Source organism: Rutidosis leptorrhynchoides, chromosome 3 (genome assembly GCF_046630445.1).
Source record: "Rutidosis leptorrhynchoides isolate AG116_Rl617_1_P2 chromosome 3, CSIRO_AGI_Rlap_v1, whole genome shotgun sequence".
Classification (NCBI taxonomy): domain Eukaryota; kingdom Viridiplantae; phylum Streptophyta; class Magnoliopsida; order Asterales; family Asteraceae; genus Rutidosis; species Rutidosis leptorrhynchoides.
The window spans coordinates 425,279,610-425,304,443 of NC_092335.1; the positions used below are offsets into that span (position 1 = coordinate 425,279,610).

Here is a 24,834-nt window from a genome sequence, read left to right on the forward strand (position 1 = left end):
ATAGTGTTAGAACATACACTGATTCCCGAAAATATATTTCACCCGTAGACGGTAGCGAACCGTCCGAAGTGAGGGTTTGTCAAACCCATATGGCCATATAACATAAGTTCCCGCTTACACCATCTGATGTAACTAATGATAATCGAATTGAGGATTTGTGTTCAAACTCGTATGTAGAATGTTTGTTTTCCCGTTCTTGTGTTCGCTTAGTTCCAAAGAATCGTTTATGTTTTCTCATCCCAATATAAGTTCAAAAAGAGTAAAAGTGGGACTATGATCTCACCTTGAGTGCAAGAGTTAATAAAGTACTTCAACAAGTAAACGCGTGCAAAGACAAGCTAGTCTTGACCTAAACATATAGGTTGTATCAATAACGGTAACACAAACGGTCAAAGATGTTCAATTAGTCCTATGGCTCGTTACGACTCGATTATATTAGCATGTGAATCAACTAGTCAAGTTTCATGCAAGATACAAGTAAATAATCATGTTAGAAAGGTTGTATAAGTATTTGGTTAAGTTTGACAAAAAGTCAAACTTGGTCGGGTCAAAGTCAACGGAAAAGTCAACATGGTCGGGTCGGGTCTCGGACAAATTTTCTATGCTAGTTATTCATATATAAGCATGTTAAAACAAGTTGCACGTGAATTTGAGGTCTAGAACATGCCAAACATTTTTCGTCAAAAGACTAAGCGAACAGCCAGTTTTAGGCCATTAGGACGGCGTCCCAGGTGACTGGACGGCGTCCTATATTGAAGAGTGGGACGGCGTCCTGAGTACCTAGACGGCGTCCAGGTATTAGAAGTGGGACGGCGTCCTGAGTTTCTGGACGGCGTCCTGGTTGGTTTCCAGGCCCTGTTTGCTGCAACTCTAAGTGCACGAACCAACAATCAAACCAACCCAAATTACAAACCGCAAACAATTAGAACATGTATTTTATATCACCGGAAAGGTAATTTGACGAGGAAAACACCTAGACACATTTCATCAAGCAATTCAACACTTACACACCCTAAAACCGCATTTAAACGTCCATAATCAAAGTTCAAGTTCCAAATATGCATTTCATGATTCGGGCAACCGTTTTACATGTATTATATGCCGTTTCGAAGGTGATCAAACACACATTGCAACAAAACACTTAACAACAATATCTCATAGCATTTGACGCATCAAAAGTTCATGTAAAGCTTATCAAACCCTAATCCAAGTTCACAAAATCACTAATCATGTTCTTGGAGTTTCCTTAATCAACCTATACATCAAAACGAAGCTAATGATACTAGTAACACTTTTAAAACATGCACTTTAACAATCTAACAACATTTGATCATCCAAAATCAAGGATTTAGCAAGTAATTTTCATATTGAACTAGTTACACCAAAAACAACGAATCGAGCATACAAATTACATACACGACATCACAATGAGCCATAGACGCTAATTAACAACTTTATAAGTCAAGAACACGAATTTAAAGAAATCTAGTGTTTTAGAAATGTTACCCAAATGAGATGAAGTTGGTACCAAAACGAAGAGGAAGTTGTAAGGAGCTCAAATATGTAATTTGTTTTGCAAAATACCCGCTAGATCATAAATGGATGATGAATCTTTGTGTTTGGAGTTAGAGAGAAAATGGAGGAAGTAATAAAATGGAGGAGGTGATAATGAAAGGGTGGAAAGGGTTTGACCCTTTGACCTAGTCAAAGGTTTGAACCCTTGGCAAATTTGGTCCCTCAACTATGAATCGGGTGCGGGAATTAACCGAACGAATTATTTTAAATTTCACGGGAGTACGGGAGATATTAAAATCCGATAACGAGAATATTTAAAATGTTACTTAACAAAGGATACGAATCTAGATACGAAGGGTATTATTTAAAAAGAAAAAGACGGGCGTTAAAATAATTTAACGGAAAAATGCGGCATGTTACATAATATAAGCATTTTTGTTAAGTAGAAGTACTTTGATACGTGTCTTGAAGTCTTTCAAAAGTGTAATAATTCATATCAAAACACAACATGTATATACATTCTAATGGAGTCGTTAAGTCTTCGTTAGTCGTTACATGTAAGTGTTGTTTTGAAATCTTTAAGTTAACGATCTCAATTAATGTTGTTAACCCAATGTTTATTATATCAAATGAGATGTTAAATTATTATATTATCATGATATTATGATGTATGAATATCTCTTAATATGATATATACATTAAAATATCGTTACAACGATAATCGTTACATATAAGTCTCGTTTCGTAATTCTTGAGTTAGTAGTCTTGTTTTTACATATGTAGTTCATTGTTAACACACTTAATGATATATTTAAATATCATTTTATCATGTTAAATATAGTGTATCAATATCTTAATATGATACATATGTATTTAGTAGACGTTATCATAACGATAATCGTTATATATATCATTTCGAGTTTCTTAACTTAGTAAACTCATTTCTTATGTATATCACACATTGTTAATATCTTTAGTGAGATACTTACTCATCATAATCTCATGTCAACCATATATATATGTCTATATATACCACAACATGTAGTTTTTACAATTTTGTAACGTTCGTGAATCGCCGGTCAACTTGGGTGATCAATTGTCTATATGAAACTTATTTCATTTAATCAAGTCTTAACAAGTTTGATTGCTTAACACGTTGGAAACATTTAGTCATGTAAATATCAATCTCAATTAATATATATAAACATGGAAAAGTTCGGGTCACTACAAACTATACGCAAAACGGACGCTTTTTAAAAGTCGATAATTACATAGCTAAACGCGGAGATGGACATATATTGTTAATCTAAAACAACATTTAAATCTTTTACGGGTTATACCTTTTAGTTCGACTCGAGTTGCGCTTCAACGACATTATTCTTTAGGCACAAAATAATTTTACAAACTAAACGCAATAAAATACATTGAAAACCGAACCCCCGGCGCGAAGCGAGGGTTCAACAACTAGTTTAAATTAATCATCTACTTCTATAAATGGAAAGAAATAATATGATAAAGTTCTTTATGCCTCTGTATTATATATGTATGACAAAAAGAAAGAGAAAAAGTAAGGAGTAAAGCATAAAGTAACAAATAAAATTACATGCGTTATTCACTTTTTCTTAAACTGTGTGTATTTTTTGTCCGGACATCATAGATAAAAAAAAGGAGTAAATATTAATATTAAATTAACCTAATTATTTTTTCTCTGCATGTTCCATCCTTATGTATGACCTCCAATCACATAAACAAACCTCACAGACTCACACCTACCATTGTATCACCACTCTCCCTAAAATCCCTCAGAGTTGACTTTCTAAACTGCCAATTTCGAAACAAAATTTCGTCCCACTTTTTCTCTTCAAAGTTCATCAATCAATTCACCTTTTCAAATTCACTTAATCTTTTACGCCTTTTTCAAATTACATAAAAATGTATAATAACTATAACTATATACTCGTACTATATTACAGATGAAACTTGTTACTTCAATTCAAGAAGAAATTACACTTGACATCATTTATTCACTGTATTTATAACTATATACGAGTATATTACACTCTTTTGTTCTTTTAGGTAAACAATTTTGATGAATTACCAACAATAGTGTTTTCCAAATCGATTTGATTTTTTTATTTTTTTTTGGACTAATGAAATTTTCTTCGTTGAAGATGATTTACTTAATCTTGTTAGTTGATACAATTTTGATTTAATCTAAGTAGATAGATAAAAAACCTCTGTTAAAATAATCGATTGATTATTAGAAGACTTTTGAGTATTGAACATATAGTTGACTTTTGTGTTCTTAATATATATTCCATCTTGACAGATCATTGCATCTAATTTCAACTGGCTTCATCTAGTAACATGGCTCTTCCTAGGGCCAATGGTAACAGTTACGATGTCTTTTTGAGCTTTAGAGGCGAAGATACTCGTCAAACTTTTACTGATCATCTCTATGAGGCGTTGGAGCAGGCAGGAATTCACACTTTTAGAGACAGTGACGATGCCGAAAGAGGCGAAGACCTGAAGCTAGAAATTGAGAGTGCAATTAAAGCATCTGATGCTTCAATAATTGTTTTGTCTGAAAACTATGCAACTTCAACGTGGTGCCTTGATGAGATCTCGTTGATCCTTGATCAAAGGAGGGATGGCAATCATTTCGTTTTGCCCCTTTTTTATCTTGTGGATCCTTCAGATGTTGGTAAACACAAAAAAAGATTCGATATTGCAGCCAATTCCTCCAGACGACGATGGACAGTTGAGAACGTCAATAGGTGGAAGGCAGCACTTATGGAGGTTGTTGGTGTAATCGGCATGTGTCTTGTTGGGTATACATCCATTTTCTTTCTTCTAGAATAAACTTTTCAATAAATCAAGTGAGTCAAAAACATGTTCAAGGCACATAAGCTTGTGAGTCTAGTTCGTATTAGAGAATTTCATGTTAATGATAAGGTCACTTGTGTCTTTTACCAAATTTGAAACAAGGTGTTGGCTGGATTTCACATAAATAAAATCGGATATAAACTTGGATGGGCAGTAAAACACAATGCAATAATACGTCGTTGACCGTAATATATGTACGATTGGGTGACTTCAATATGTCAAGAATACCAAATTTCATGTATGTATGTATATACATACACATACACACACACACATTAGTAGTTTATTACTTCTTACTAAATTTTATCATTCAAACTCTTCACCTACTGAATTAATTAGTTTCGTCTGTATGTTACAGGCCTGAAAGTCAATTTATAAAGGAGGTTGTCGGCACCATTTACAAAAGACTTGATCGCAAAAAAATCTATATTCCACCATATGTAACAGGGATGGATACTCGATATAAAGAGGTGTTCAGTTCTTGGTTAGAACAATCTGAAGATCAATTTTTAGTAATTAATGGAATGCCAGGAAGTGGCAAGTCAACGTTGGCGCAATATATAGTCTATTCATATGGTCAACATTATGAAAGTAATAGTATTGTTGAAAAAATTGGTTCTAGATGTAAAAAAATGGCTATACTACAACAACAACTATACAATGATATTTCAAAGGGAAGTGACAGAAGAATACACAACGTTTGTCAGGGAACAGCTCATATTGAAGTGCTCTTGGAGAAGACAAAAGCACTTATTGTTCTTGATGACGTTGTTAAAGTGCGTCAATTGGAAGATTTACTTGGATCCGGGAATTTGAACAAAGAAAGCAAGATTATAATAACAACAGATAATGATTTAAGTAATTGGTTTAGATCCAAATCCAAGAGGTATCACAAGCACAAAATGTCGTTACTTGATAATAACGAAGCATTAGAGCTTTTAAGTCTTCATGCTTTCCAATCAAAAAATCCTAAAGATGGTTATGAAGAGCTTGCACAACAAGTAGTAGAGTATTGTGAAGGAAATCCACTGGCTCTTGAAGTGTTGGGTTCCTCTTTGTCACAAAAAAGAAGTATGGCAGCTTGGGAAAGTGAGCTGAGATCATTTGGAAAAGATTTTAATGGGGATATTGATGTTGTACTCAAAAGTAGCTACGATTCGTTAACTGACTCTGAGAAAGAATTGTTTTTGCATATTGCATGTTTCTTTGTTGGCCAAGATATGGATTACGTTGTTAATGTATTGGAGCCTGATTATTACGCCGAATCAAAGATCAAAACCCTGAAAAAGAGATGCTTTCTGTATGTGACTCCAGGAAAAAAACTGATGATGCATAGATTGCTTCAAGAAATGGGAAGAAGCTTAGTGTATCGAGAATCACCACGTATACTTTCCAAACGCAGCAGAGTTTGGCGTAATAAGGACTCGTACGAGATACTAAGAAAAAAAAAGGTAAGATGCTTTGTACGTGTATGTTTAAGCTTACTTTCCATTTCAGCCGCTCCATCTTGATCTAATAGTTGGTTTTTTTTCCATTGTTATTCTGTGTAGGGTTCGGAGACAATAGAAGGTCTAGCTCTCGACATTAAAATGCTCATGATCGAGGAGGGACTTGAACGTAGAAATTTGCGCGAGGTACATTGTACTTTAGATTATAACCTTGATTTCTAAACATGAAATATGTCATATAATTGTATTTTCAGTTTTTCATTTTGTTTAAACAAAAATAAATACATCTTTCAAGACAGTGTCTGTCTATCCTTTTCGTGGATTGTTACTTCTTTTCAGGTCCTAATTCATTTATTCTTTTCTCATACTGAACAGCTTTTCAGCGACTCACTTCAGCAGATGGATAAACTGAAATTGCTCAAGCTCAATTATGTGGAACTCACAGGATCTTACGGGGATGTATCTGAACATTTAAGATGGCTCTGTTGGGTTGGATTCAATAAAAGCACCATACATACTGACTTACTCATGGGTAAATTGGTTGCTTTAGATATGAGTTATAGCTGCTTGAAAGTATTTGAACCACCCATGGTAGGGATCTCACTGTTTCCTTTTTTTTTTTTTTTTTTATATATATATGGTGTACATAGTCTTTAATGTTCTAAATATATGGTGTACATAATCTAAATATAACTTGTTGCTTTTAAAAACAGGTTTTAGGATCACTGAAGATTTTAAATCTTAAGGATTCGCACTATCTTTTAGAAATCCGCAGCATTGACCAGATACCTAATCTCGAGACTTTGATTCTCTGGAACTGTCAAAGTCTGTTTCATGTGGATAGTTACATTGAAAACCTTGAAAGACTTTCTGTATTAAACATGACAGGGTGTAAAAACCTTTGTAAGAAGGAACCCGTACATACATCTGTACAGTTCAATGCTTCAACATCGGGTGCAGGCAGTACTCAAAGGCCATCCTTTCCCTTACCACATTTTCTACATCGATTATTCCTCGACGAGTGCAATCTTGAATGCACTGACCGTTTTCCTCTGAGTTTCAATGATCAAGAATCTCTGCAGTATATAAATTTGGGGAACGGTCTTTTTGAAGTACTGCCTAGTTACAACTGTCTTGGAAATCTTAGGGTTCTTGAATTAAGAAATTGTTCAAGACTTAAGAGACTTTTATGTCTTCCAAATGCACTTGCAGAATTGTATATAAGTTATTGTATGTCAATAGAGAAAATAACTTTTGAATCAGGTCGATTCACGTTACAAGAGTTTGGTTATGAAGGCTGCTTTAATTTGTGCGAAATTGAAGGCTTGTTGAAATTGTTGCTAGTAGCTAAACTTGATGAAACTGATTTGGGCCACATGAATTGGTTAAAAGAATATGAGAATCATGAAGTGTGCTTGGTTGGCGATTATGGACTCACCGAAGGCAGAAGTTGCTTTCTCCAGGTTTTTTTCTCTCTCTCTCAAACACATGCAAAACGGAAATATATAGATATGAATCCAATCTCGATATGGGACGTACCCATGAATCGATAATGATCCATGATACAACGGATTTGATCATGATCCTATCCATTTCCATATCTAATCTAAATAATATAAATGGATCATGATCTAACATTGCAGATCGCGAGCCAATCCATATCCAACTAATTCGAAAGGATCATGATCCGATCGATCTATCTTTTTTTCAGTTTTATTTTATTATTAATTATTAATTATCTTATAATTATAATTATATTATAATTATATTGGGCCAGATCAATGGGGGAAGTAACCAATCGGGGGAAGCAAAATTTTTTTTTTTTTCCGTTTTTTTTTGAATTTTTTTTTCCGGCATCAAGATCACACGAAAATATGAACATTTAGAAGAGACACTTCGTGAAGAATGTTATTATTTAGGTGGAAAAACGATCGACAAAAATAACATTCAAGATAATATTGTTCGTGAAGAATATGAACGTTTTTTTTTCATGTTTTGTGAAGTAAAATTTAGCCCGATTTAGAGTTTAGGGTTTAGGGTTTAGGGTTTGGTGTTTTGGGTTTATTCCATAAACCCAAAACACCATACCCTAAACCCTAAACCCTAAACTCTAAACCGTTCGTGTTAAAAACTCAATCTAAATCCTAAATCTAAACCCTAAACCCTAAATTTCTAAACCCTAATATCTAAACCCTATAAACCCTAATATCTAAACCCCAATAGCTAAAACCTCAAAATACGCTCGAAAAACACGATAATTGTTATATATTACTTCTTCGAGCGTTTTCCCGCCAAAATAAAAACATTTATCACAAAGTGCCTCTACTAAATGTTCATATTTTCATCTCATCTATAATGTTCGTGAATAAAGTTTTTTCAAAAAACGAAAAAAAAAAGTTTTTGCTTCCCCCCGCTTCCCCCCGATTGGTTACTTCCCTCTTGATCCTACCCCATATTATATTTATATTTATATTTATATGATTATAATTTTTATATTATAATTCTACAATATGGCTAGGAAACTAAACAACTTCAAGTGTAGTGTTCCAGTCATAGTTTTCAAATATATTTTAAGTTATATAAAAATATATGAACATTACAATAGCTAGATTTGTATTTCACTTGTATTCTATTAACAAATGAATTAACTTCTTTGGTTGGTGCAGATGTTATATGAATACGACATAATGAGCACATCATTGCCAGACATAAAGCATCCAAATCTTGTGCCCGAGTATGCTACACAATCCACGTCTGTGTCCTTTAATGTGCCTCCTTGTCCAATTAGTAGTCATCTCCAAGGATTAAATGTAATTTTAAGATATAAAGTATCAGATGAAGAAGATTGGACTTGGTTTGCTAAAATCAGTATGACCAATGGAGATGATTTGATTTACAACCCCACAGTATTTGGAAGACCTGCTTCGGGTGAAGTTTGCATATGGTTAAGCTATTGGCCAATTGGAAACTTATTGAACGTTGGAGATGAAGTTACTGTGTCTATCTTTGTCATGAATGGGTTGGAAGTAGTTGAATGTGGTGCAAGCCTGGTGTACACCGATGATGATGTGGCAAGTGAAATTTCTGATAATAAACTCGGATGGGTAGAGACTGTGGAAAGAGACTTGTCTGAATTTAAGCTAAGAAAAGGATTGTACTATCTTTGTCGGCTTGATCTCTACAAGTTAACGGAGCTTGGGAGACTGACACCTGGCTGGTTAGGCACCATAGTTGGTGATGCCATTGATGATACAGGTATCCTCCTATTTCCAAATTCTAAGTTAGATATCAAGACTAAGCTGCCAAAAATATTTAATTTCCTGATACCACACTGTTACAGAGGTACGGGGATGGAGAATGGCTGGTCGACCTCGACAATTATATCAATCATTTACAGAACTGAAAACCATCAGATGCATCAGCCAATATCCTGAAACGGTAAATATTTGTGTAATAATTCTTTATGTTCTCTGATCTGATGGGCAACTATCTTTATGTTCGGTGAACTGAAAACCTACTAAATTTTATGCGTTTTAATACTGGGTCCCCTTGTCCACATAAAAGGGCGGAGGAGGCTAATCTAATAAAAGGGCATCTTGTCCTCCTTTTAATATTCAGTCACCGTTATTTTTTCTAAAGAATGATAACATAACATTCTTAATTATTTTGTTTTCCAAAAAACGAAAATATAAAAGAAATTTTAAAATAATGAAAATACTTCTCCCCCAAATTTGAGAGTGATGTAATCTTGTGTCTCACATTGCTTCCCCTTCCCTCAAAAATAACCCATCTTAAGTTTGTATACATAAGACATAAGTTCTACAGTGGGCTTTTATTTCTCGATTCTCTATTCAAAATATTACATGAGTGAGTTTGATATAACAAGTATTACTAAATTATTATAGTTTACATGGGTGTGATCGTAACTAATGTCATAATCTGGTTTTTTCCAATCTTTCTATGTTGTTTATAAAAAAAGATTGCAGAGATTTCTAGTTCATCGTTTGCTGATAAAACTGTGGAGTTCAGATCAAGCGTATCTGGGAAGACAACCAGCTCACGGGCCAGATCTGATTTTAGTTACACCGAATTACAGGTACATGAAAATAAAGTTTGGACACATCTGATTCTCATTTATACACTCGAATATGGGTACAAAATGGACGCACATTCTTAGAAATGGACATGCACTCTTTTTTTTTTTTTTTTTGAGTAAAGGGTTTCCCCGGTGAATATTATTAAAAATAATACAAGAATGGAACAATTGCGTTCATACACCTCAAGTGAGTCTTGAGGCCCCTAGACAAACCAGCTAGACTTCTAGCAAAGGCCTAAGCCTACAACCCGACAATAAAAACAAATTAAGGGATTTTCCAATTATTCTTCAACAGCTTCACTTGATCCGACTCTCTGAATTTAATAGACATAAGCTTCATCTGGACAGTAGCGAAAATAACCTCAAAAACTTGCTCCACAGATCTGCGAGTCTGTGTAAAAAACCTAGCATTTCTTTCCTGCCAAATGAAATACACCGTAGCAGCGACCAAAAGCTTTGTGGACACCACTCTTACAAATGCATAAAAATAAACATAAAAATAGAATCATATGCTTAGATAAAAAAAAAAAAATACAAGTCACCATCTATCATTTATTATTCCTTTAATATATATATATATATATATATATATATATATATATATATATATATATATATATATATATATATATATATATATATATATATATAGGTAGGATCAAGGGAGAAGTAACCAATCGGGAGAAGCGGGGGGAAGCAAATTTTTTTTTTTTTTTTTCGTTTTTTGAAAAAACTTTGTTCACAAACATTATATATTGGATGAAAATATGAACATTTAATAAAGTAACATTGTGATAAATATTTTTATTTTGACGGGAAAACGCTCGAAGAAGTAATATATAACAATTATCGTGTTTTTCGAGCGTATATTGAGGTTTTAGATATTAGGGTTTAGATATTAGGGATTATAGGGTTTAAATATTAGAGTTTAGAAATTTAGGGTTTAGGGTTTAGATTTAGGATTTAGATTGAGTTTTTAACACAAACGGTTTAGAGTTTAGGGTTTAGGGTTTAGGGTTTAGGAATAAACCCAAAACACCAAACCCTAAACCCTAAACTCTAAATCGGGCTAAATTTTACTTCACAAGACATGAAAAAAAAATGTTCACATTCTTCACGAACAATATTATCTTGAATGTTATTTTGTCGATCGTTTTTCCGCCTAAATAATAACATTCATCACGAAGTGTCTTTTCTAAGTATTCATATTTTCGTGTGATCATGATGCCGGAAAAAACAAATTCCAAAAAAATGAATTTTTTTTGTTTCCCCCCGCTTCCCTCCGATTGGTTACTTCCCCATTGATCCTGCCCATATATATATATATATATATATATATATATATATATATATATATATATATATATATATATATATATATATATATATATATATATATATATATATATATATATATATATATAGGGGAAGGATCAATGGGGAAGTAACCAATCGGAGGGAAGCGGGGGGAAGCAAAATTTTTTTTTTTCTTTTTTTTTGGGATTTGTTTTTTCCGGCATCAAGATCACACGAAAATATGAATATTTAGAAAAGACACTTCGTGATGAATGTTATTATTTAGGCGGGAAGACGATCGACAAAAATAACATTCAAGATAATATTGTTCGTGAAGAATGTGAACATTTTTTTTCTTCATGTTTTGTGAAGTAAAATTTAGCCCGATTTAGAGTTTAGGGTTTGGTGTTTTGGGTTTAGTCCCTAAACCCAAAACCCCAAACTCTAAACCCTAAACTCTAAACCGTTTGTGTTAAAAACTCAATCTAAATCCTAAATCTAAACTCTAAATCTAAACCCTAAACCCTAAATTTCTAAACCCTAATATCTAAACCCTAATATCTAAAACCTTAACATACGCTCGAAAAACAAGATAATTGTTATATGTTATATCTTCGAGTGTTTTCCCGCCAAAATAAAAACATTTATCACAAAGTGTCTTTATTAAATGTTCATATTTTCATCCAATCTATAATGTTCGTGAACAAAGTTTTTTCAAAAATCGAAATTTTTTTTTGCTTTCCCCCGATTAGTTACTTCCTCCTCGATCCTACCACTATGTATGTATGTATGTATGTATGTATGTATGTATGTATGTATGTATGTATGTATGTATGTATGTATGTATGTATGTATGTATGTATGTATGTATGTATGTATGTATGTATGTATGTATGTATGTATGTATGTATGTATGTATGTATGTATGTATGTATGTATGTATGTATGTATGTATGTATGTATGTATGTATGTATGTATGTATGTATGTATGTATGTATGTATGTATGTATGTATGTATGTATGTATGTATGTATGTATGTATATGGAATAGATCCAGAGCTAAGGAGGATCTTAGGGATAAGTGATTTTTATATGTTTAGTTTTACATATTTGATTTAAAAAAAAAAAAAAAAAACTAACCAATTTAACACCCATTTACATATCATTAAAGTGTTCTAGTACTTTAACTAACCAATTTAATATGTAAATGGGTGTTAATTGGGCATTTCCTAGTCCTTCATAGCACTATTAAAAGATTTAATATAATATAATTATTAAATATGTAAATGGGTGTTAATTGGGCATTTCCTAGTCCTTCATAGCACTATTAAAAGATTTAATATAATATAATTATTAAATATTAAATTAATTAATAATAATTACTAATATTAATACTCTCTCTGTCCCGCCACAAGTGTCCACATTTCTATTTTGGGATGTCCCATTTCAAGTGTCCATTTTGTTTTTCAACCAATGAAAAGAGATTATTCTGGAGAGAGAATATTTCTGATTGTTGGAGAATGAAGTTAGTGAATTTTCCTAAAACTGTGTGCAAAAAGTAAGTGGACACTTATAATGAGACGGAGGGAGTATTAATTAAACTCAAACATAAAGAATCTTAAATCTCAATCGGGCTTTTTCATGTTTATCTTAATGTGGACCTTCTGAGCTTCGGTGTAATAAATAATATGTAACGACCCAAACCAAACCACGAACAACCGGCGTAAAAATAAATTTTTTTTTTTTTGCTGGAACAGCATATGACGCGGCGCGCCAGAAGGCCGCGCGGCGCGCCATTCTGGTCTGTCCAAAAAGTCTTGAAATGCTAAAAAGATTAGCCACTTCCCGACATAATTAGACATAACGCTTTTAACAACATATTCAAATATGTAAAACTAACACATTCCATTAATAAAAATGAGTTTTACGAAGCGGGGCCCACATCGGCCGTTTTACGAGTTTAATTCAAAATATGAGTTTCGACCATCAAAAGTTTAAGTACCAAACTACACTACGGGCATGGTGTTTGGGATTAAACTACCCAAGTCTCGGTCAATACTCCAAAAGCTAAATAGCCCAAAAGCATTCTCTAGCAACGACGGGATCTCTAATCCAAGATGATGCCCTTACCCTTGTCCACAACCGAACCTATAAAAAGGTAAACAACGAGAGGGTAAGCAAAGCTTAGTGAATGCAATAATTATACACATACATATATAATACACCTACTTGCAAATCACTTACTCAAACTCCGCATACATGCTAGCAACACAATTAGCTTACAATCTCGAATACAAGCTAGAAAACCCCAATACCACAAGCTAGCATATGCAACGCATGTAATATAATTCGAATAATATATTATGCTTACACTTACAACACAAATAACCATGGTTAACCAATCGTACAAGGGAATGATGCTCGCGAAAACGCCATCGGTGTTCATAACATCCGTTAGGGTACTTAACACCTCGTATCACTAACCCCTAGGGTGGCACCTTAACACCTCGGCACTTCACCCCGAGTGGCATCTTAACACCTCGATGCTTCACTCATTATTTTACGAAGTGGTGTCTTAACACCTCGACACTACACCCCTAGGTGGCACCTCGATGCTTCACCCCGAGTGGCATCTTAACACCTCGATGCTTCACTCATCACGTGAAACGTGGTGTCTTAGCACCTCGACACTACACATTTCACGCTACAACAAATAGATACATTATATACCTACACATATAATTATTCCACTCACCTTACGCCTTCGGTGAAAGATAATCAAGTCCGAGAACCTTCAATGTAACGTACCTATTACATTATACATATTATCAAACGCAAACTCAAGTTGGTCAACCGATCCTTTCACCATTCCAAAGCCATTTTGACCCAAGGTGCAATTTCGACCCATTTGAACCCTTAACCCTAATTTTGGGTCAACACACACCAAAACCCTAATCATTAACCAAGATGGGTTTAGAACACTTTTAAATCACAAAGTTAACTCATTTTCACACATGCAAGGCCACTTAGGTCATTAAAGACCCATTTGACCCATTTCAAGGTCAACACACCCATTTGGGTCATCCATACCCAATTAACACCCATTTACATATCATTAAAGTGTTCTAGTACTTTAACTAACCAATTTAAGCTTATAAACATAATTTAATACTTGAAAACCCTAGTTAGTCATCTTTGAGTCTACAAGACCCAAATTCACCAAAAACCCCCAAATTTACTAGCAATTGGGTTTTGTGTGCATCACTAACCCAAACCCTAACTCTTAATGCAATTAAAGTGAGAATTTAGGTTTTAGAACTTACCAACACAATCACTATGTAGCTAGCGACTAGATAAACGACTTTAAAACACGCACTTAGACCCGATTCAACCTCCTTCTTCCTTTAATGGAGCTTTCTCACTCTTGAAGTGCACTCTCTCTCTAAAATTGAAGTGGAGAAGATTTGGTGGTTGTGAATGGAGTAATGAAGCTCCCAAAACTGATCTAAGGCATTTAATTCGGCCCTTGAGTGTTTTTACCAAAATGCCCTCAAAATATCTAATTTAAAAAGAAAGGGGAATCTGTCGCAGGCAAGTGGCGCGGCGCGCCAGAAGGCTGCGCGGCGCGCAATACCACCAGGTCAGATTCTGACTTCTTTTTAAATGTACAACAAGAACCCCACTTCAAGTAGCTTATTTACACATGTGTACACAACAAATATTCGGGTCTTACAACTCTCCCCCACTTATTCGGATTGCGTCCTCACAATCCAAGCCGCATGACAAGAGGGAAGATAAACCAACACGAATTCTTCAGGCTCCCAAGTGAACTCGGAACCTTTACTCCGTCGCCATTGAACTTTAAAGGTCCTAACCTCTTTATGCCTCAACCTTTTGACCTTCTCATCGAGTATAGCAATCGGCTCCTCAACATACTCTAACTTATGTTTAGCTCGATCTCGTCTAATGGCACCCAAGATGAATCACCCGCAAGACACTTACGGAGATGAGAAACATGAAATGTATTATGGATCCCCGCAAGCTCTTCGGGTAATTCCAAACGATAAGCAACTTCGCCAACACGATCTAAAACCTTAAATGGCCCAATAAACCGAGGAGCTAACTTTCCCCGTTTTCGAAATCGAATAATACCTTTCCATGGCGAAACCTTAAGCATCACCATGTCACCTTCTTGAAATTCGATCGTTCGTCTACGTTTATCGGCATACGACTTTTGTCTATCTTGAGCCTTCTTCAAGTGATCCCGAATAATATCAATCTTGTTATTCGTCTCTAAAACCAAATCGGTACTCCCGATTTCCTTTTGTCCCACTTCACCCCAACAAATCGGGGTTCGACACCTCCGCCCATAAAGCATCTCGTAAGGTGGCATCCCGATACTAGTATGATAACTATTATTGTACGAGAATTCCACCAAAGGTAAGTGCTCGTCCCAACTACCACCAAAATCAATAATACACGCCCGTAACATATCCTCCAAAGTTTGATTCGTACGTTCGGTTTGACCGTCCGTTTGAGGATGATACGCCGTGCTCAATTTCAATTGTGTACCCATATCTTAATGAAACTTTTCCCAAAACCGAGATGTAAAACGAGTATCTCGATCCGAAATAATCGATATAGGAACTCCGTGTCGAGAGATGACTTCCTTGATAAACAACTTAGCCAAGGTCTCCGACGATATCGCTTCCCGAATGGGAAGAAACAAGGCACTTTTCGTCAATCGATCAACTATAACCCAAATCGAATCAAATTGGGTTCTCGCCGTTTTAGGTAATTTTGTGATGAAATCCATGGTAATGTGCTCCCATTTCCATTTCGGGATTTCTAACGGTTGTAACTTACCATACGGCTTTTGGTGCTCGGCCTTAACTTGCAAACACGTGACGCATTACTCAACATACTTCACAACATCACGTTTCATGCCCGACCACCAATAATCTTTTCTTAAATCTAGATACATTTTCGTCGCGCCCGGATGAATGAAATACTTTGACTTATGTGCTTCATCAAGTAGCACTTGTCGATAATCACCCATCTTAGGCACCCACACTCTTCCTTGAAAAGACAACAAACCACGCGAGCCCATAGTAATGAATTCCGATTGCCCCATGATTCGTTCCGCATGCTTGTTGTGAACGTAAGCCTCTATTTGAATCACACCAAGTTTTTCAAGAAAATCGTTAGTAATAATCATACGTAACAATCCCAATCGTATCGCCGGGTGATGACTCTTTCGACTTAACGCATCCGCGACCACATTCGCCTTGCCCGGATGATAAAGTATTTCACAATCATAATCTTTCACCACATCCATCTACCTACGTTGACGATAATTTAAATCTCGTTGATTAAAGAGGTGTTTCAAACTCTTATGATCCGAATAAATCGTACTCTTGACACCATACAAGTAATGGCGCCAAATTTTCAACGCATGCATAACCGCCGCCAACTCAAGATCATGAGTTGATCTCTCATTTCGTGTTCCTTTAGTTGTCGAGAGGCATAAGCGATGACTTTACCTCTTTGCATTAGAACACACCCGAGCCCATTTAACGAAGCATCGCAATAACCCGTCATGTCTTCCACTTCTTCCGGCAACACTAACACCGGAGCTTGACACAACTTCTCTTTTAACAATTGAAAAGCAATTTCTTGCTCGTTCTCCCAAGTAAATCTCACGTTCTTCCTCGTCAATTTCGTCAATGAAGAAGCGATCTTAGAAAAGTCTTGGATAAACCGACGATAATAACCGGCCAATCCGAGAAAACTTCGGACCTCCGTAGGCGTAGTCGGTTGTCTCCAACTCTTCACCGTCTCTATCTTCCCCGGATCTACTTGAATGCCGTCTTTGTTCACAATGTGGCCAAGGAATTGAACCTCCCTTAGCCAAAATTCACATTTGGAGAACTTAGCATACAACTTCTCCTTTCGTAACGTCTTCAATACTTCACGCAAATGACGTTCATGTTCGTTCATACTTTTCGAGTAGACTAGTATGTCGTCAATGAACACAATTACCGACTTGTCCAACATAGGTTGGCACACTCGGTTCATAAGATCCATGAATGCCGCCGGTGCATTCGTAAGACCAAAAGGCATTACCACAAACTCAAAATGCCCATAACGCGTTCGAAAAGCCGTTTTCTCGATATCTTCCTCACGGACCCGCATTTGGTGATAGCCGGATCGTAGGTCGATTTTAGAGAAATATGTTGCACCTTAGAGTTGGTCAAACAAATCGTCAATCCGAGGTAATGGATAACGATTCTTGATCGTCACTTTATTTAACTCCCGATAATCGATGCACATCCGCATACTACCATCCTTCTTCTTCACAAATAAAACCGGAGCACCCCATGGAGAAGCACTCGGTCGAACAAAACCCTTCTCGAGCAACTCTTGGGTTTGATTTAATAATTCTTGCATTTCCGTCGGCGCTAAACGATAAGGAGTTTTAGCAATGGGGGTAGCCCCCGGAACCAACTCAATGCGAAATTCAACTTGTCTTTCCGCCGGAACACCCGGTAACTCGTCCGGAAAAACGTCTTCGAATTCACTAACCACCGGAATTTCACGAATGGGTGGTGGCTCATCACGAGTATCAACAACATGGGCAAGAAAGGCCATGCCACCACTAACAAGGAAACGACGTGCCCGTGCAAAAGTGCATATCGGCACAAGTCTTCTACGCTTATCACCGTGAATAATTAACTCTCCCCCACCTGGGGTCTTCACACGAATAAATTTTTCATGGCATGCAATATCGGCTCTATTACGATCGAGCCAATCCATACCCACAACAATATCAAAGTCGCCCAAAGTCATCGGAATGAGATCTATCTTAAAGTTTTCGGCACCAAACACAACATCACAATTTTTGCACACATCGACCACTAGCACCGTCTTGCCGTCCGCTATTTCGACTTCTACCGGACGACTTAACTTAGCTAACGGTCTATTTAGTTTAGGCACAAATTTAGGAGACACAAACGACAAATTTGCACCACAATCGAAGAGAATCCTTGCCGGATTAGAATTAACCATGAAAGTACCTGAGACCACTTCGTTAGATTGTTTGGCTTCGTCATTGGTCATCAAATAGTTGCGACCCCTAGCCGTACCCGCCGACTTCTCTAATCGCTTCACATTATCGTTTCGCAAATCGGGACACTCCGGCTTCTTATGCCCTTCTTTTCCGCAATTAAAACAAGTGATCTTGTTTCCGAAAGATGGTTTAGGACATTCACGAGCCATATGACCCGGTTGCCCACAATTATAGCACGTATAAGAAAAACCCGCGGAAGCGCCCTTCTTTACGCTATTAACACTCTTGGAACCCTTCTTGTTCTTGTTCTTCTTGTTTGAAAAGTTAGAATGACTAGAACCTTCAAACTTTCTTTTGAAAAACGTGAAATCGCTTTTTCTTGGAACATCCGGCTCAAAACCCTGGGCCAATTCAAATAACTCATCAAAAGACTTAGCCATGCCTCGACTAATCTTGCCTTGAACTCATCATTCAAAGTACGGTAGAAATCTTTCATTAGCTTGTGATCGTCACCCACATATTCCAGACAAAAACGAGTTTTTGCCAAAAAGGTAGACCTGAGTGTGACCAAGTCCATTGAACCTTGTTGCAAATGGTGCAACTCGTCCCGGATTTTATCAAGATCGGAAGAAGTTCGGTATTCTTTAAAGAATTCCTTCTTAAACTCCTCCCATGTTAAGTTCATGCATTGCTCTTCACCATATAAGTTGATTTTGTCATCTCACCACAACTTGGCTTCTTCCCTCAACATACTAGAACCATACCTCGCCTTCCTTTCGGGAGGACACTCCGCGGTACGGAAAGCCCCCTCGATATTAGAAATCCAACACGTGCTTTTCAACGGATCTCGCACCCCATTAAACATCGGAGGTTGAGTATCCTTGAAATTTTTGTAGTGGAAGTCCCGCCTTCCACCCCCACCATTACCTTCACCCCCTTCGCCTCGAGGATAAATGTTTCTAGCCTCTAAAGCCTCCTCTATTGCGGCTTTCATTCGATCATTGATCATTTCGCTCACTTGTCCATCGACCGACTCTTGGAAGACCTTTCGAACGTCGTCAAGAAAATCCCTCTTCAGCCTTTTAAAGATGGCCTCAACCTTGGCCGTGAGTTCAACGTCCTCACTCGTACCTCCGTCATTGGTGTCGTGTCCATTTCTCATCTTCATTCTATAAAACGAAGTAAATTAAGCAACAAAACGAAAGGACTTAACCCATATGTATATACATATACACCACACTACTCCATCTTGCTCAACAATCGTCGTACATCGCTTGTTTGATACGATTTGAACCCGTAACAATGGTAGCTAATCATTGTTACGCGAGCACATCGCATTAACTCACTAGTACCACGTCTATCTCGCTTGACGATTTCAAATACCACACAAAACAATAGCGCATGATTAGTTCACATAAACCTATGCACTAACCAAAACCCGATCCGACCCAAAGTCCTACAAGTCCCGCATAACGCGCATACAAAAAGTCTAAGTCTAGGCGCCTATCTCAAGTCACCTAAATCTCTTAGACCAGGCTCTGATACCACTTGTAACGACCCAAACCAAACCACGAATAACCCGCGTAAAAATAACAAATTTTTTTTTTTTGCTGCAACAGCATATGGCGCGCCAGGCCGCGCGGCGCGCCATTCTGGTCTGTCTAAAAAGTCTTGAAATGCTAAAAAGATTAGCCACTTCCCGACATAATTAGACATAACGCTTTTAACAACATATTCAAATATGTAAAACTAACACATTCCATTAATAAAAATGAGTTTTACGAAGCGGGGCCCACATCGGCCGTTTTACGAGTTTAATTCAAAATACGAGTTTCGACCATCAAAAGTTTAAGTACCAAACTACACTACGAGCATGGTGTTTGGGATTAAACTACCAAAGTCTCGGTCAATACTCCAAAAGCTAAATAGCCCAAAAGCATTCTCTAGCAACGACGGGATCTCTAATCCAAGATGATGCCCTTACCCTTGTCCACAACCGAACCTATAAAAAGGTAAACAACGAGAGGGTAAGCAAAGCTTAGTGAATGCAATAATTATACACATACATATATAATACACCTACTTGCAAATCACTTACTCAAACTCCGTATACATGCTAGCAACACAATTAGCTTACAATCTCGAATACAAGCTAGAAAACCCCAATACCACAAGCTAGCATATGCAACGCATGTAATATAATTCGAATAATATATTATGCTTACACTTACAATACAAATAACCATGGTTAACCAATCGTACAAGGGAATGATGCTCGCGAAAACGCCATCGGTGTTCATAACATCCGTTAGGGTACTAAACACCTCGTATCACTAACCCCTAGGGTGGCACCTTAACACCTCGGCACTTCACCCCGAGGGGCATCTTAACACCTCGATGCTTCACTCATTATTTTACGGAGTGGTGTCTTAACACCTCGACACTACACCCCTAGGTGGCACCTCGATGCTTCACCCCGAGTGGCATCTTAACACCTCGATGCTTCACTCATCACGTGAAACGTGGTGTCTTAGCACCTCGACACTACACATTTCACGCTACAACAAATAGATACATTATATACCTACACATATAATTATTCCACTCACCTTACGCCTTAGGTGAAAGATAATCAAGTCCGAGAACCTTCAATGTAACGTACCTATTACATTATACATATTATCAAACGCAAACTCAAGTTGGTCAACCGATCCTTTCACCATTCCAAAGCCATTTTGACCCAAGGTGCAATTTCGACCCATTTGAACCCTTAACCCTAATTTTGGGTCAACACACACCAAAACCCTAATCATTAACCAAGATGGGTTTAGAACACTTTTAAATCACAAAGTTAACTCATTTTCACACATGCAAGGCCACTTAGGTCATTAAAGACCCATTTGACCCATTTCAAGGTCAACACACCCATTTGGGTCATCCATACCCAATTAACACCCATTTACATATCATTAGAGTGTTCTAGTACTTTAACTAACCAATTTAAGCTTATAAACATAATTTAATACTTGAAAACCCTAATTAGTCATCTTTGAGTCTACAAGACCCAAATTCACCAAAAACCCCCAAATTTACTAGCAATTGGGTTTTGTGTGCATCACTAACCCAAACCCTAACTCTTAATGCAATTAAAGTGAGAATTTAGGTTTTAGAACTTACCAACACAATCACTATGTAGCTAGCGACTAGATAAACGACTTTAAAACATGCACTTAGACCCGATTCAACCTCCTTCTTCCTTTAATGGAGCTTTCTCACTCTTGAAGTGCACCCTCTCTCTAAAATTGAAGTGGAGAAGATTTGGTGGTTGTGAATGGAGTAATGAAGCTCCCAAAACTGATCTAAGGCATTTAATTCGGCTCTTAAGTGTTTTTACCAAAATGCCCTCAAAATATCTAATTTAAAAAGAAAGGGGAATCTGTCTCAGACAAGTGGCGCGGCGCGCCAGAAGGCTGCGCGACGCGCAATACCACCAGGTCAGATTCTGACTTCTTTTTAAATGTACAACAAGAACCCCATTTCAAGTAGCTTATTTACACATGTGTACACAACAAATATTCGGGTCTTACATAATAATCAGTTGAAATTGTTACAAACTAATTAAGGTGTGTAGTAGTCATATATATATTTTGTCATTAATTTTTTTTTTTTTTTTTTTTTGCAAAAAATTAGAACTTATGTATAAACTAAAGGCACTTCATAAAAAAGATGAAGACCTAAACAAGATACAAAAGAAACACGAAAACAAACGGCCAACACATAAAACCAACATACCAACCTACCACAACAAAACTATCAAACTAAAAGAAAAAAGACGACAAACAGGGAACCACAATAAGAACGAACCAACCTAACATAAGAGAAATTCTACAACGACAACCAAAATACGACAAAAACACCCTGAGAAAACCGAAGAATCAAGATCAAAACGCTTCACATACCATCATTCTTGAAATTCCTTAACTCCTCGCCATGGATCTTCCTAGGCCTACCCTTCTTTTTAGGTTTTGGCAATTATGGAGTAATTATTACGGATAATTAATTTTTCTTTTTGTTAAAAGCTATTGTGGAGTAATTAAATGGAGGTAATAATAGAAACATTATTACACATGATTTTGAGCAACTTATTGAAAGTTTATAAAATTTTATTTAAAACTTTTAGGTTTTATGTATGCATGTTAAGTTGGGAGTATATTGCAAATGAGAGGTAAATTCAGGAAAGATAGTTAAATGTAAGCATATTAGGAGGTGAATTCAAGAAAGATAGTTAAATGTAAGCATATTAGGAGGTGAATGTAATACTGTAATCTCACTTAGTATAGTTTGAGGTGAATTCAAGAAAGATAGCTAAATGTAAGCATATTAGGAGGTGAACGTAATATCGTAATCCAACTTCGTATAGTTTGTTACTTTTTCTCGTGTGATTTTTTCCTTTTACTATATAGAGTACTCATGATGAAAGCTATAACGAAGACACCCATATATACTCCATATATGACAGATACTCCAACAATTTCTTTAATTGTTTTTTTATAAAGCTGGAATTTATAAAAACAAAGAGTCCACAAGCATCATTGGGCCGTGCATTAGAATTACTAGTATAAATATATATTTAATAAAACTATTTTAAAAGTCAACGTTAGTCAACGCCTGTTGCGTCACCGTTGCGTCCCCGTTGCGTCCGACGTGTCATTTTTTAGGCATGGCCGACACGTCTCCGACTCGTGTCTTTTACAACCTTGGTGTAGACTGACTGCCACGTCATCCAGACTGACTGCCAGTTTGCTGACGTGGAATTTAAAGAAATATTAAATCAAATTTTTTTTAAAAAAAAATTTTTTTGTAAAAAAAAATCAAATTTTATTTTTTAAATTTTGATTTTTTTTTCAAAGTATAGGCGGATATGGTAGGTGCATGTGAATTCATATGTGAGTTTTTTGCGTTCTCTCATACCCTTAATTCCCTGTGAATCCTCACCATATATATATGTGTGTGTGTGTCTGTGTGTATATATATGTATAAGGTAGTTATTAACAAAGTACATCTAATTTAAATTAAAAGTTTATCTAATAATAGCTCTAAGGGCTATATTTTAAAAATTATTTTAAGCATTAAGAATGGTATAATGAAGTTAGTGAAGTGGTTATATGAGGTAGTTATTAAGAAAGAGCATTGATATATTCAACATCATTTTTACTTCATCTACTATAACTGTGCATTAACAGATTGTACAATACAACATGTTAATGCATGATTTATGGTGGATGAAGTAAAAATGATGTTGGATATATCACCACCCATTAAGAAAGTACATCTATTGAAAAGATTATGTTAATGTTTTCATTATTTTAGTAAAAGAAGAAGACAAAAAAGAAAAAAAAAATACAAATATATTTCATATCCTATAACCTTAAACATAGCCTTTAATACTCAGGCTACATTTAGGCATTTATTATAAAATGTTAATTTTTCATATTATAACGCACTATTCATACTTAAATTCAAGGGGTCGGTTTATTTATAGAAATATGTAGTTTTATACATGAAATATTAACTTTGCAATTAATGCTTAAATGTAACCTTTAGGCTACGTTTAGCATTTTCCTAATTTAAATTTAAAGACTACTTATTCTCAGTTACATATATACCTGGAAAACAGGTCGAGATGGGTCGGGTTGGGTCAAAGATCAAATGGGATGAGATCGAAATGGGTCAGAATTAAAATTGGTCGAACTCGTTGGGACGAGACCCGGGTCGGGTTGGTTCAAGATCTGGGTCGTTTGGTCGGGCTAGTAAAATGTTCTTGTTTGAATTTTTTGATGTATATATCCCGAAAACGCCCGCAAAACGCTTGTCGAAACGCGCAACGAAAAAACGCGCCGATAACGCCCGACGAAAAGGTGCGCCAAAAACGCGCCTCCTAAAAGCAGGTCGTAAAAGCGCGTTGAAAACGCGCGTCGGAAAACGCCCGTCGAAAAACTCTCGTCGAAAACGCCCGTCGAAAAACTCTCGTCGAAAACGCCCTTTGAAAAACGCACATCAGAAAACGCGCTTCGGAAACGCGCAACGCACGCTGAAAGCGTGCCCCAGAAAAGCGCGTCGAAAAGCTTCTTGTCGAAAACACTAGTGGAATACGGGCCCCGAAATGGCCCGTCGAAAGCACGCGTCGAAATCGCGCCCCAAAATCGCGCCTTTAAAACGCGTGTCGAAAACGCACGCCGAATAACGCGATACAAAAAACTCGCGTCGAATATGCGCCTCGTAATCGCGCCTCGAAAATGCGGGACGAAAAACGCGCGGCGAGGAATGCTTGTCGAGAAACACGTCTCGAAAACGCGTCTCGTAAAAACGCACGGCGAGAAACGCTTGTCGAGAAAAGCGTCTCGAAAAACGCGCCTCGTAAAACGCCTGCATTTAATTTTTGTATGACTCAATTGGGTCAAGCCTAGGACCCATTAATCTTTTAAAAGAAGTTGGGCCGGCCCGTTCCTTTATTTTTTCTATT

General features: G+C 36.5%; 2 protein-coding genes across 6 annotated transcripts in view; both read left to right on the forward strand.

Moving 5' to 3' along the window:
* Positions 1-3,482: 3,482 nt before the first annotated feature.
* LOC139897838 (uncharacterized) overlaps positions 3,483-24,834 on the forward strand; it is a 28,842-nt gene continuing 7,490 nt past the window's right edge. The window contains exons 1-9 of one of the 5 annotated variants that reach the window (XM_071880553.1): positions 3,483-3,591; positions 3,845-4,346; positions 4,849-5,852; positions 5,952-6,035; positions 6,225-6,440; positions 6,563-7,312; positions 8,516-9,104; positions 9,190-9,287; positions 9,829-9,945. In XM_071880553.1, the coding sequence (XP_071736654.1) occupies positions 4,851-5,852; positions 5,952-6,035; positions 6,225-6,440; positions 6,563-7,312; positions 8,516-9,104; positions 9,190-9,287; positions 9,829-9,945 (2,856 nt within the window). In that variant the 5' untranslated portion in view covers positions 3,483-3,591; positions 3,845-4,346; positions 4,849-4,850. Of the gene's footprint in view, positions 3,592-3,819; positions 4,347-4,757; positions 5,853-5,951; positions 6,036-6,224; positions 6,441-6,562; positions 7,313-8,515; positions 9,105-9,189; positions 9,288-9,828; positions 9,946-24,834 lie in introns of those variants that run through there. The other 4 variants (XM_071880552.1, XM_071880555.1, XM_071880550.1 and 1 more) reach the window with 4 other exon arrangements.
* On the forward strand, positions 3,883-4,377 carry LOC139901445 (toll/interleukin-1 receptor-like protein). The gene has a single exon (XM_071884159.1). It carries the CDS (start codon positions 3,883-3,885, stop codon positions 4,375-4,377), a length of 495 nt encoding a protein of 164 aa, XP_071740260.1.

Excerpts from the sequence above, each read along its gene's own strand:
- LOC139901445 (XM_071884159.1), top strand. The coding sequence starts at position 3,883 with ATGGCTCTTCCTAGGGCCAATGGTAACAGTTACGATGTCTTTTTGAGC.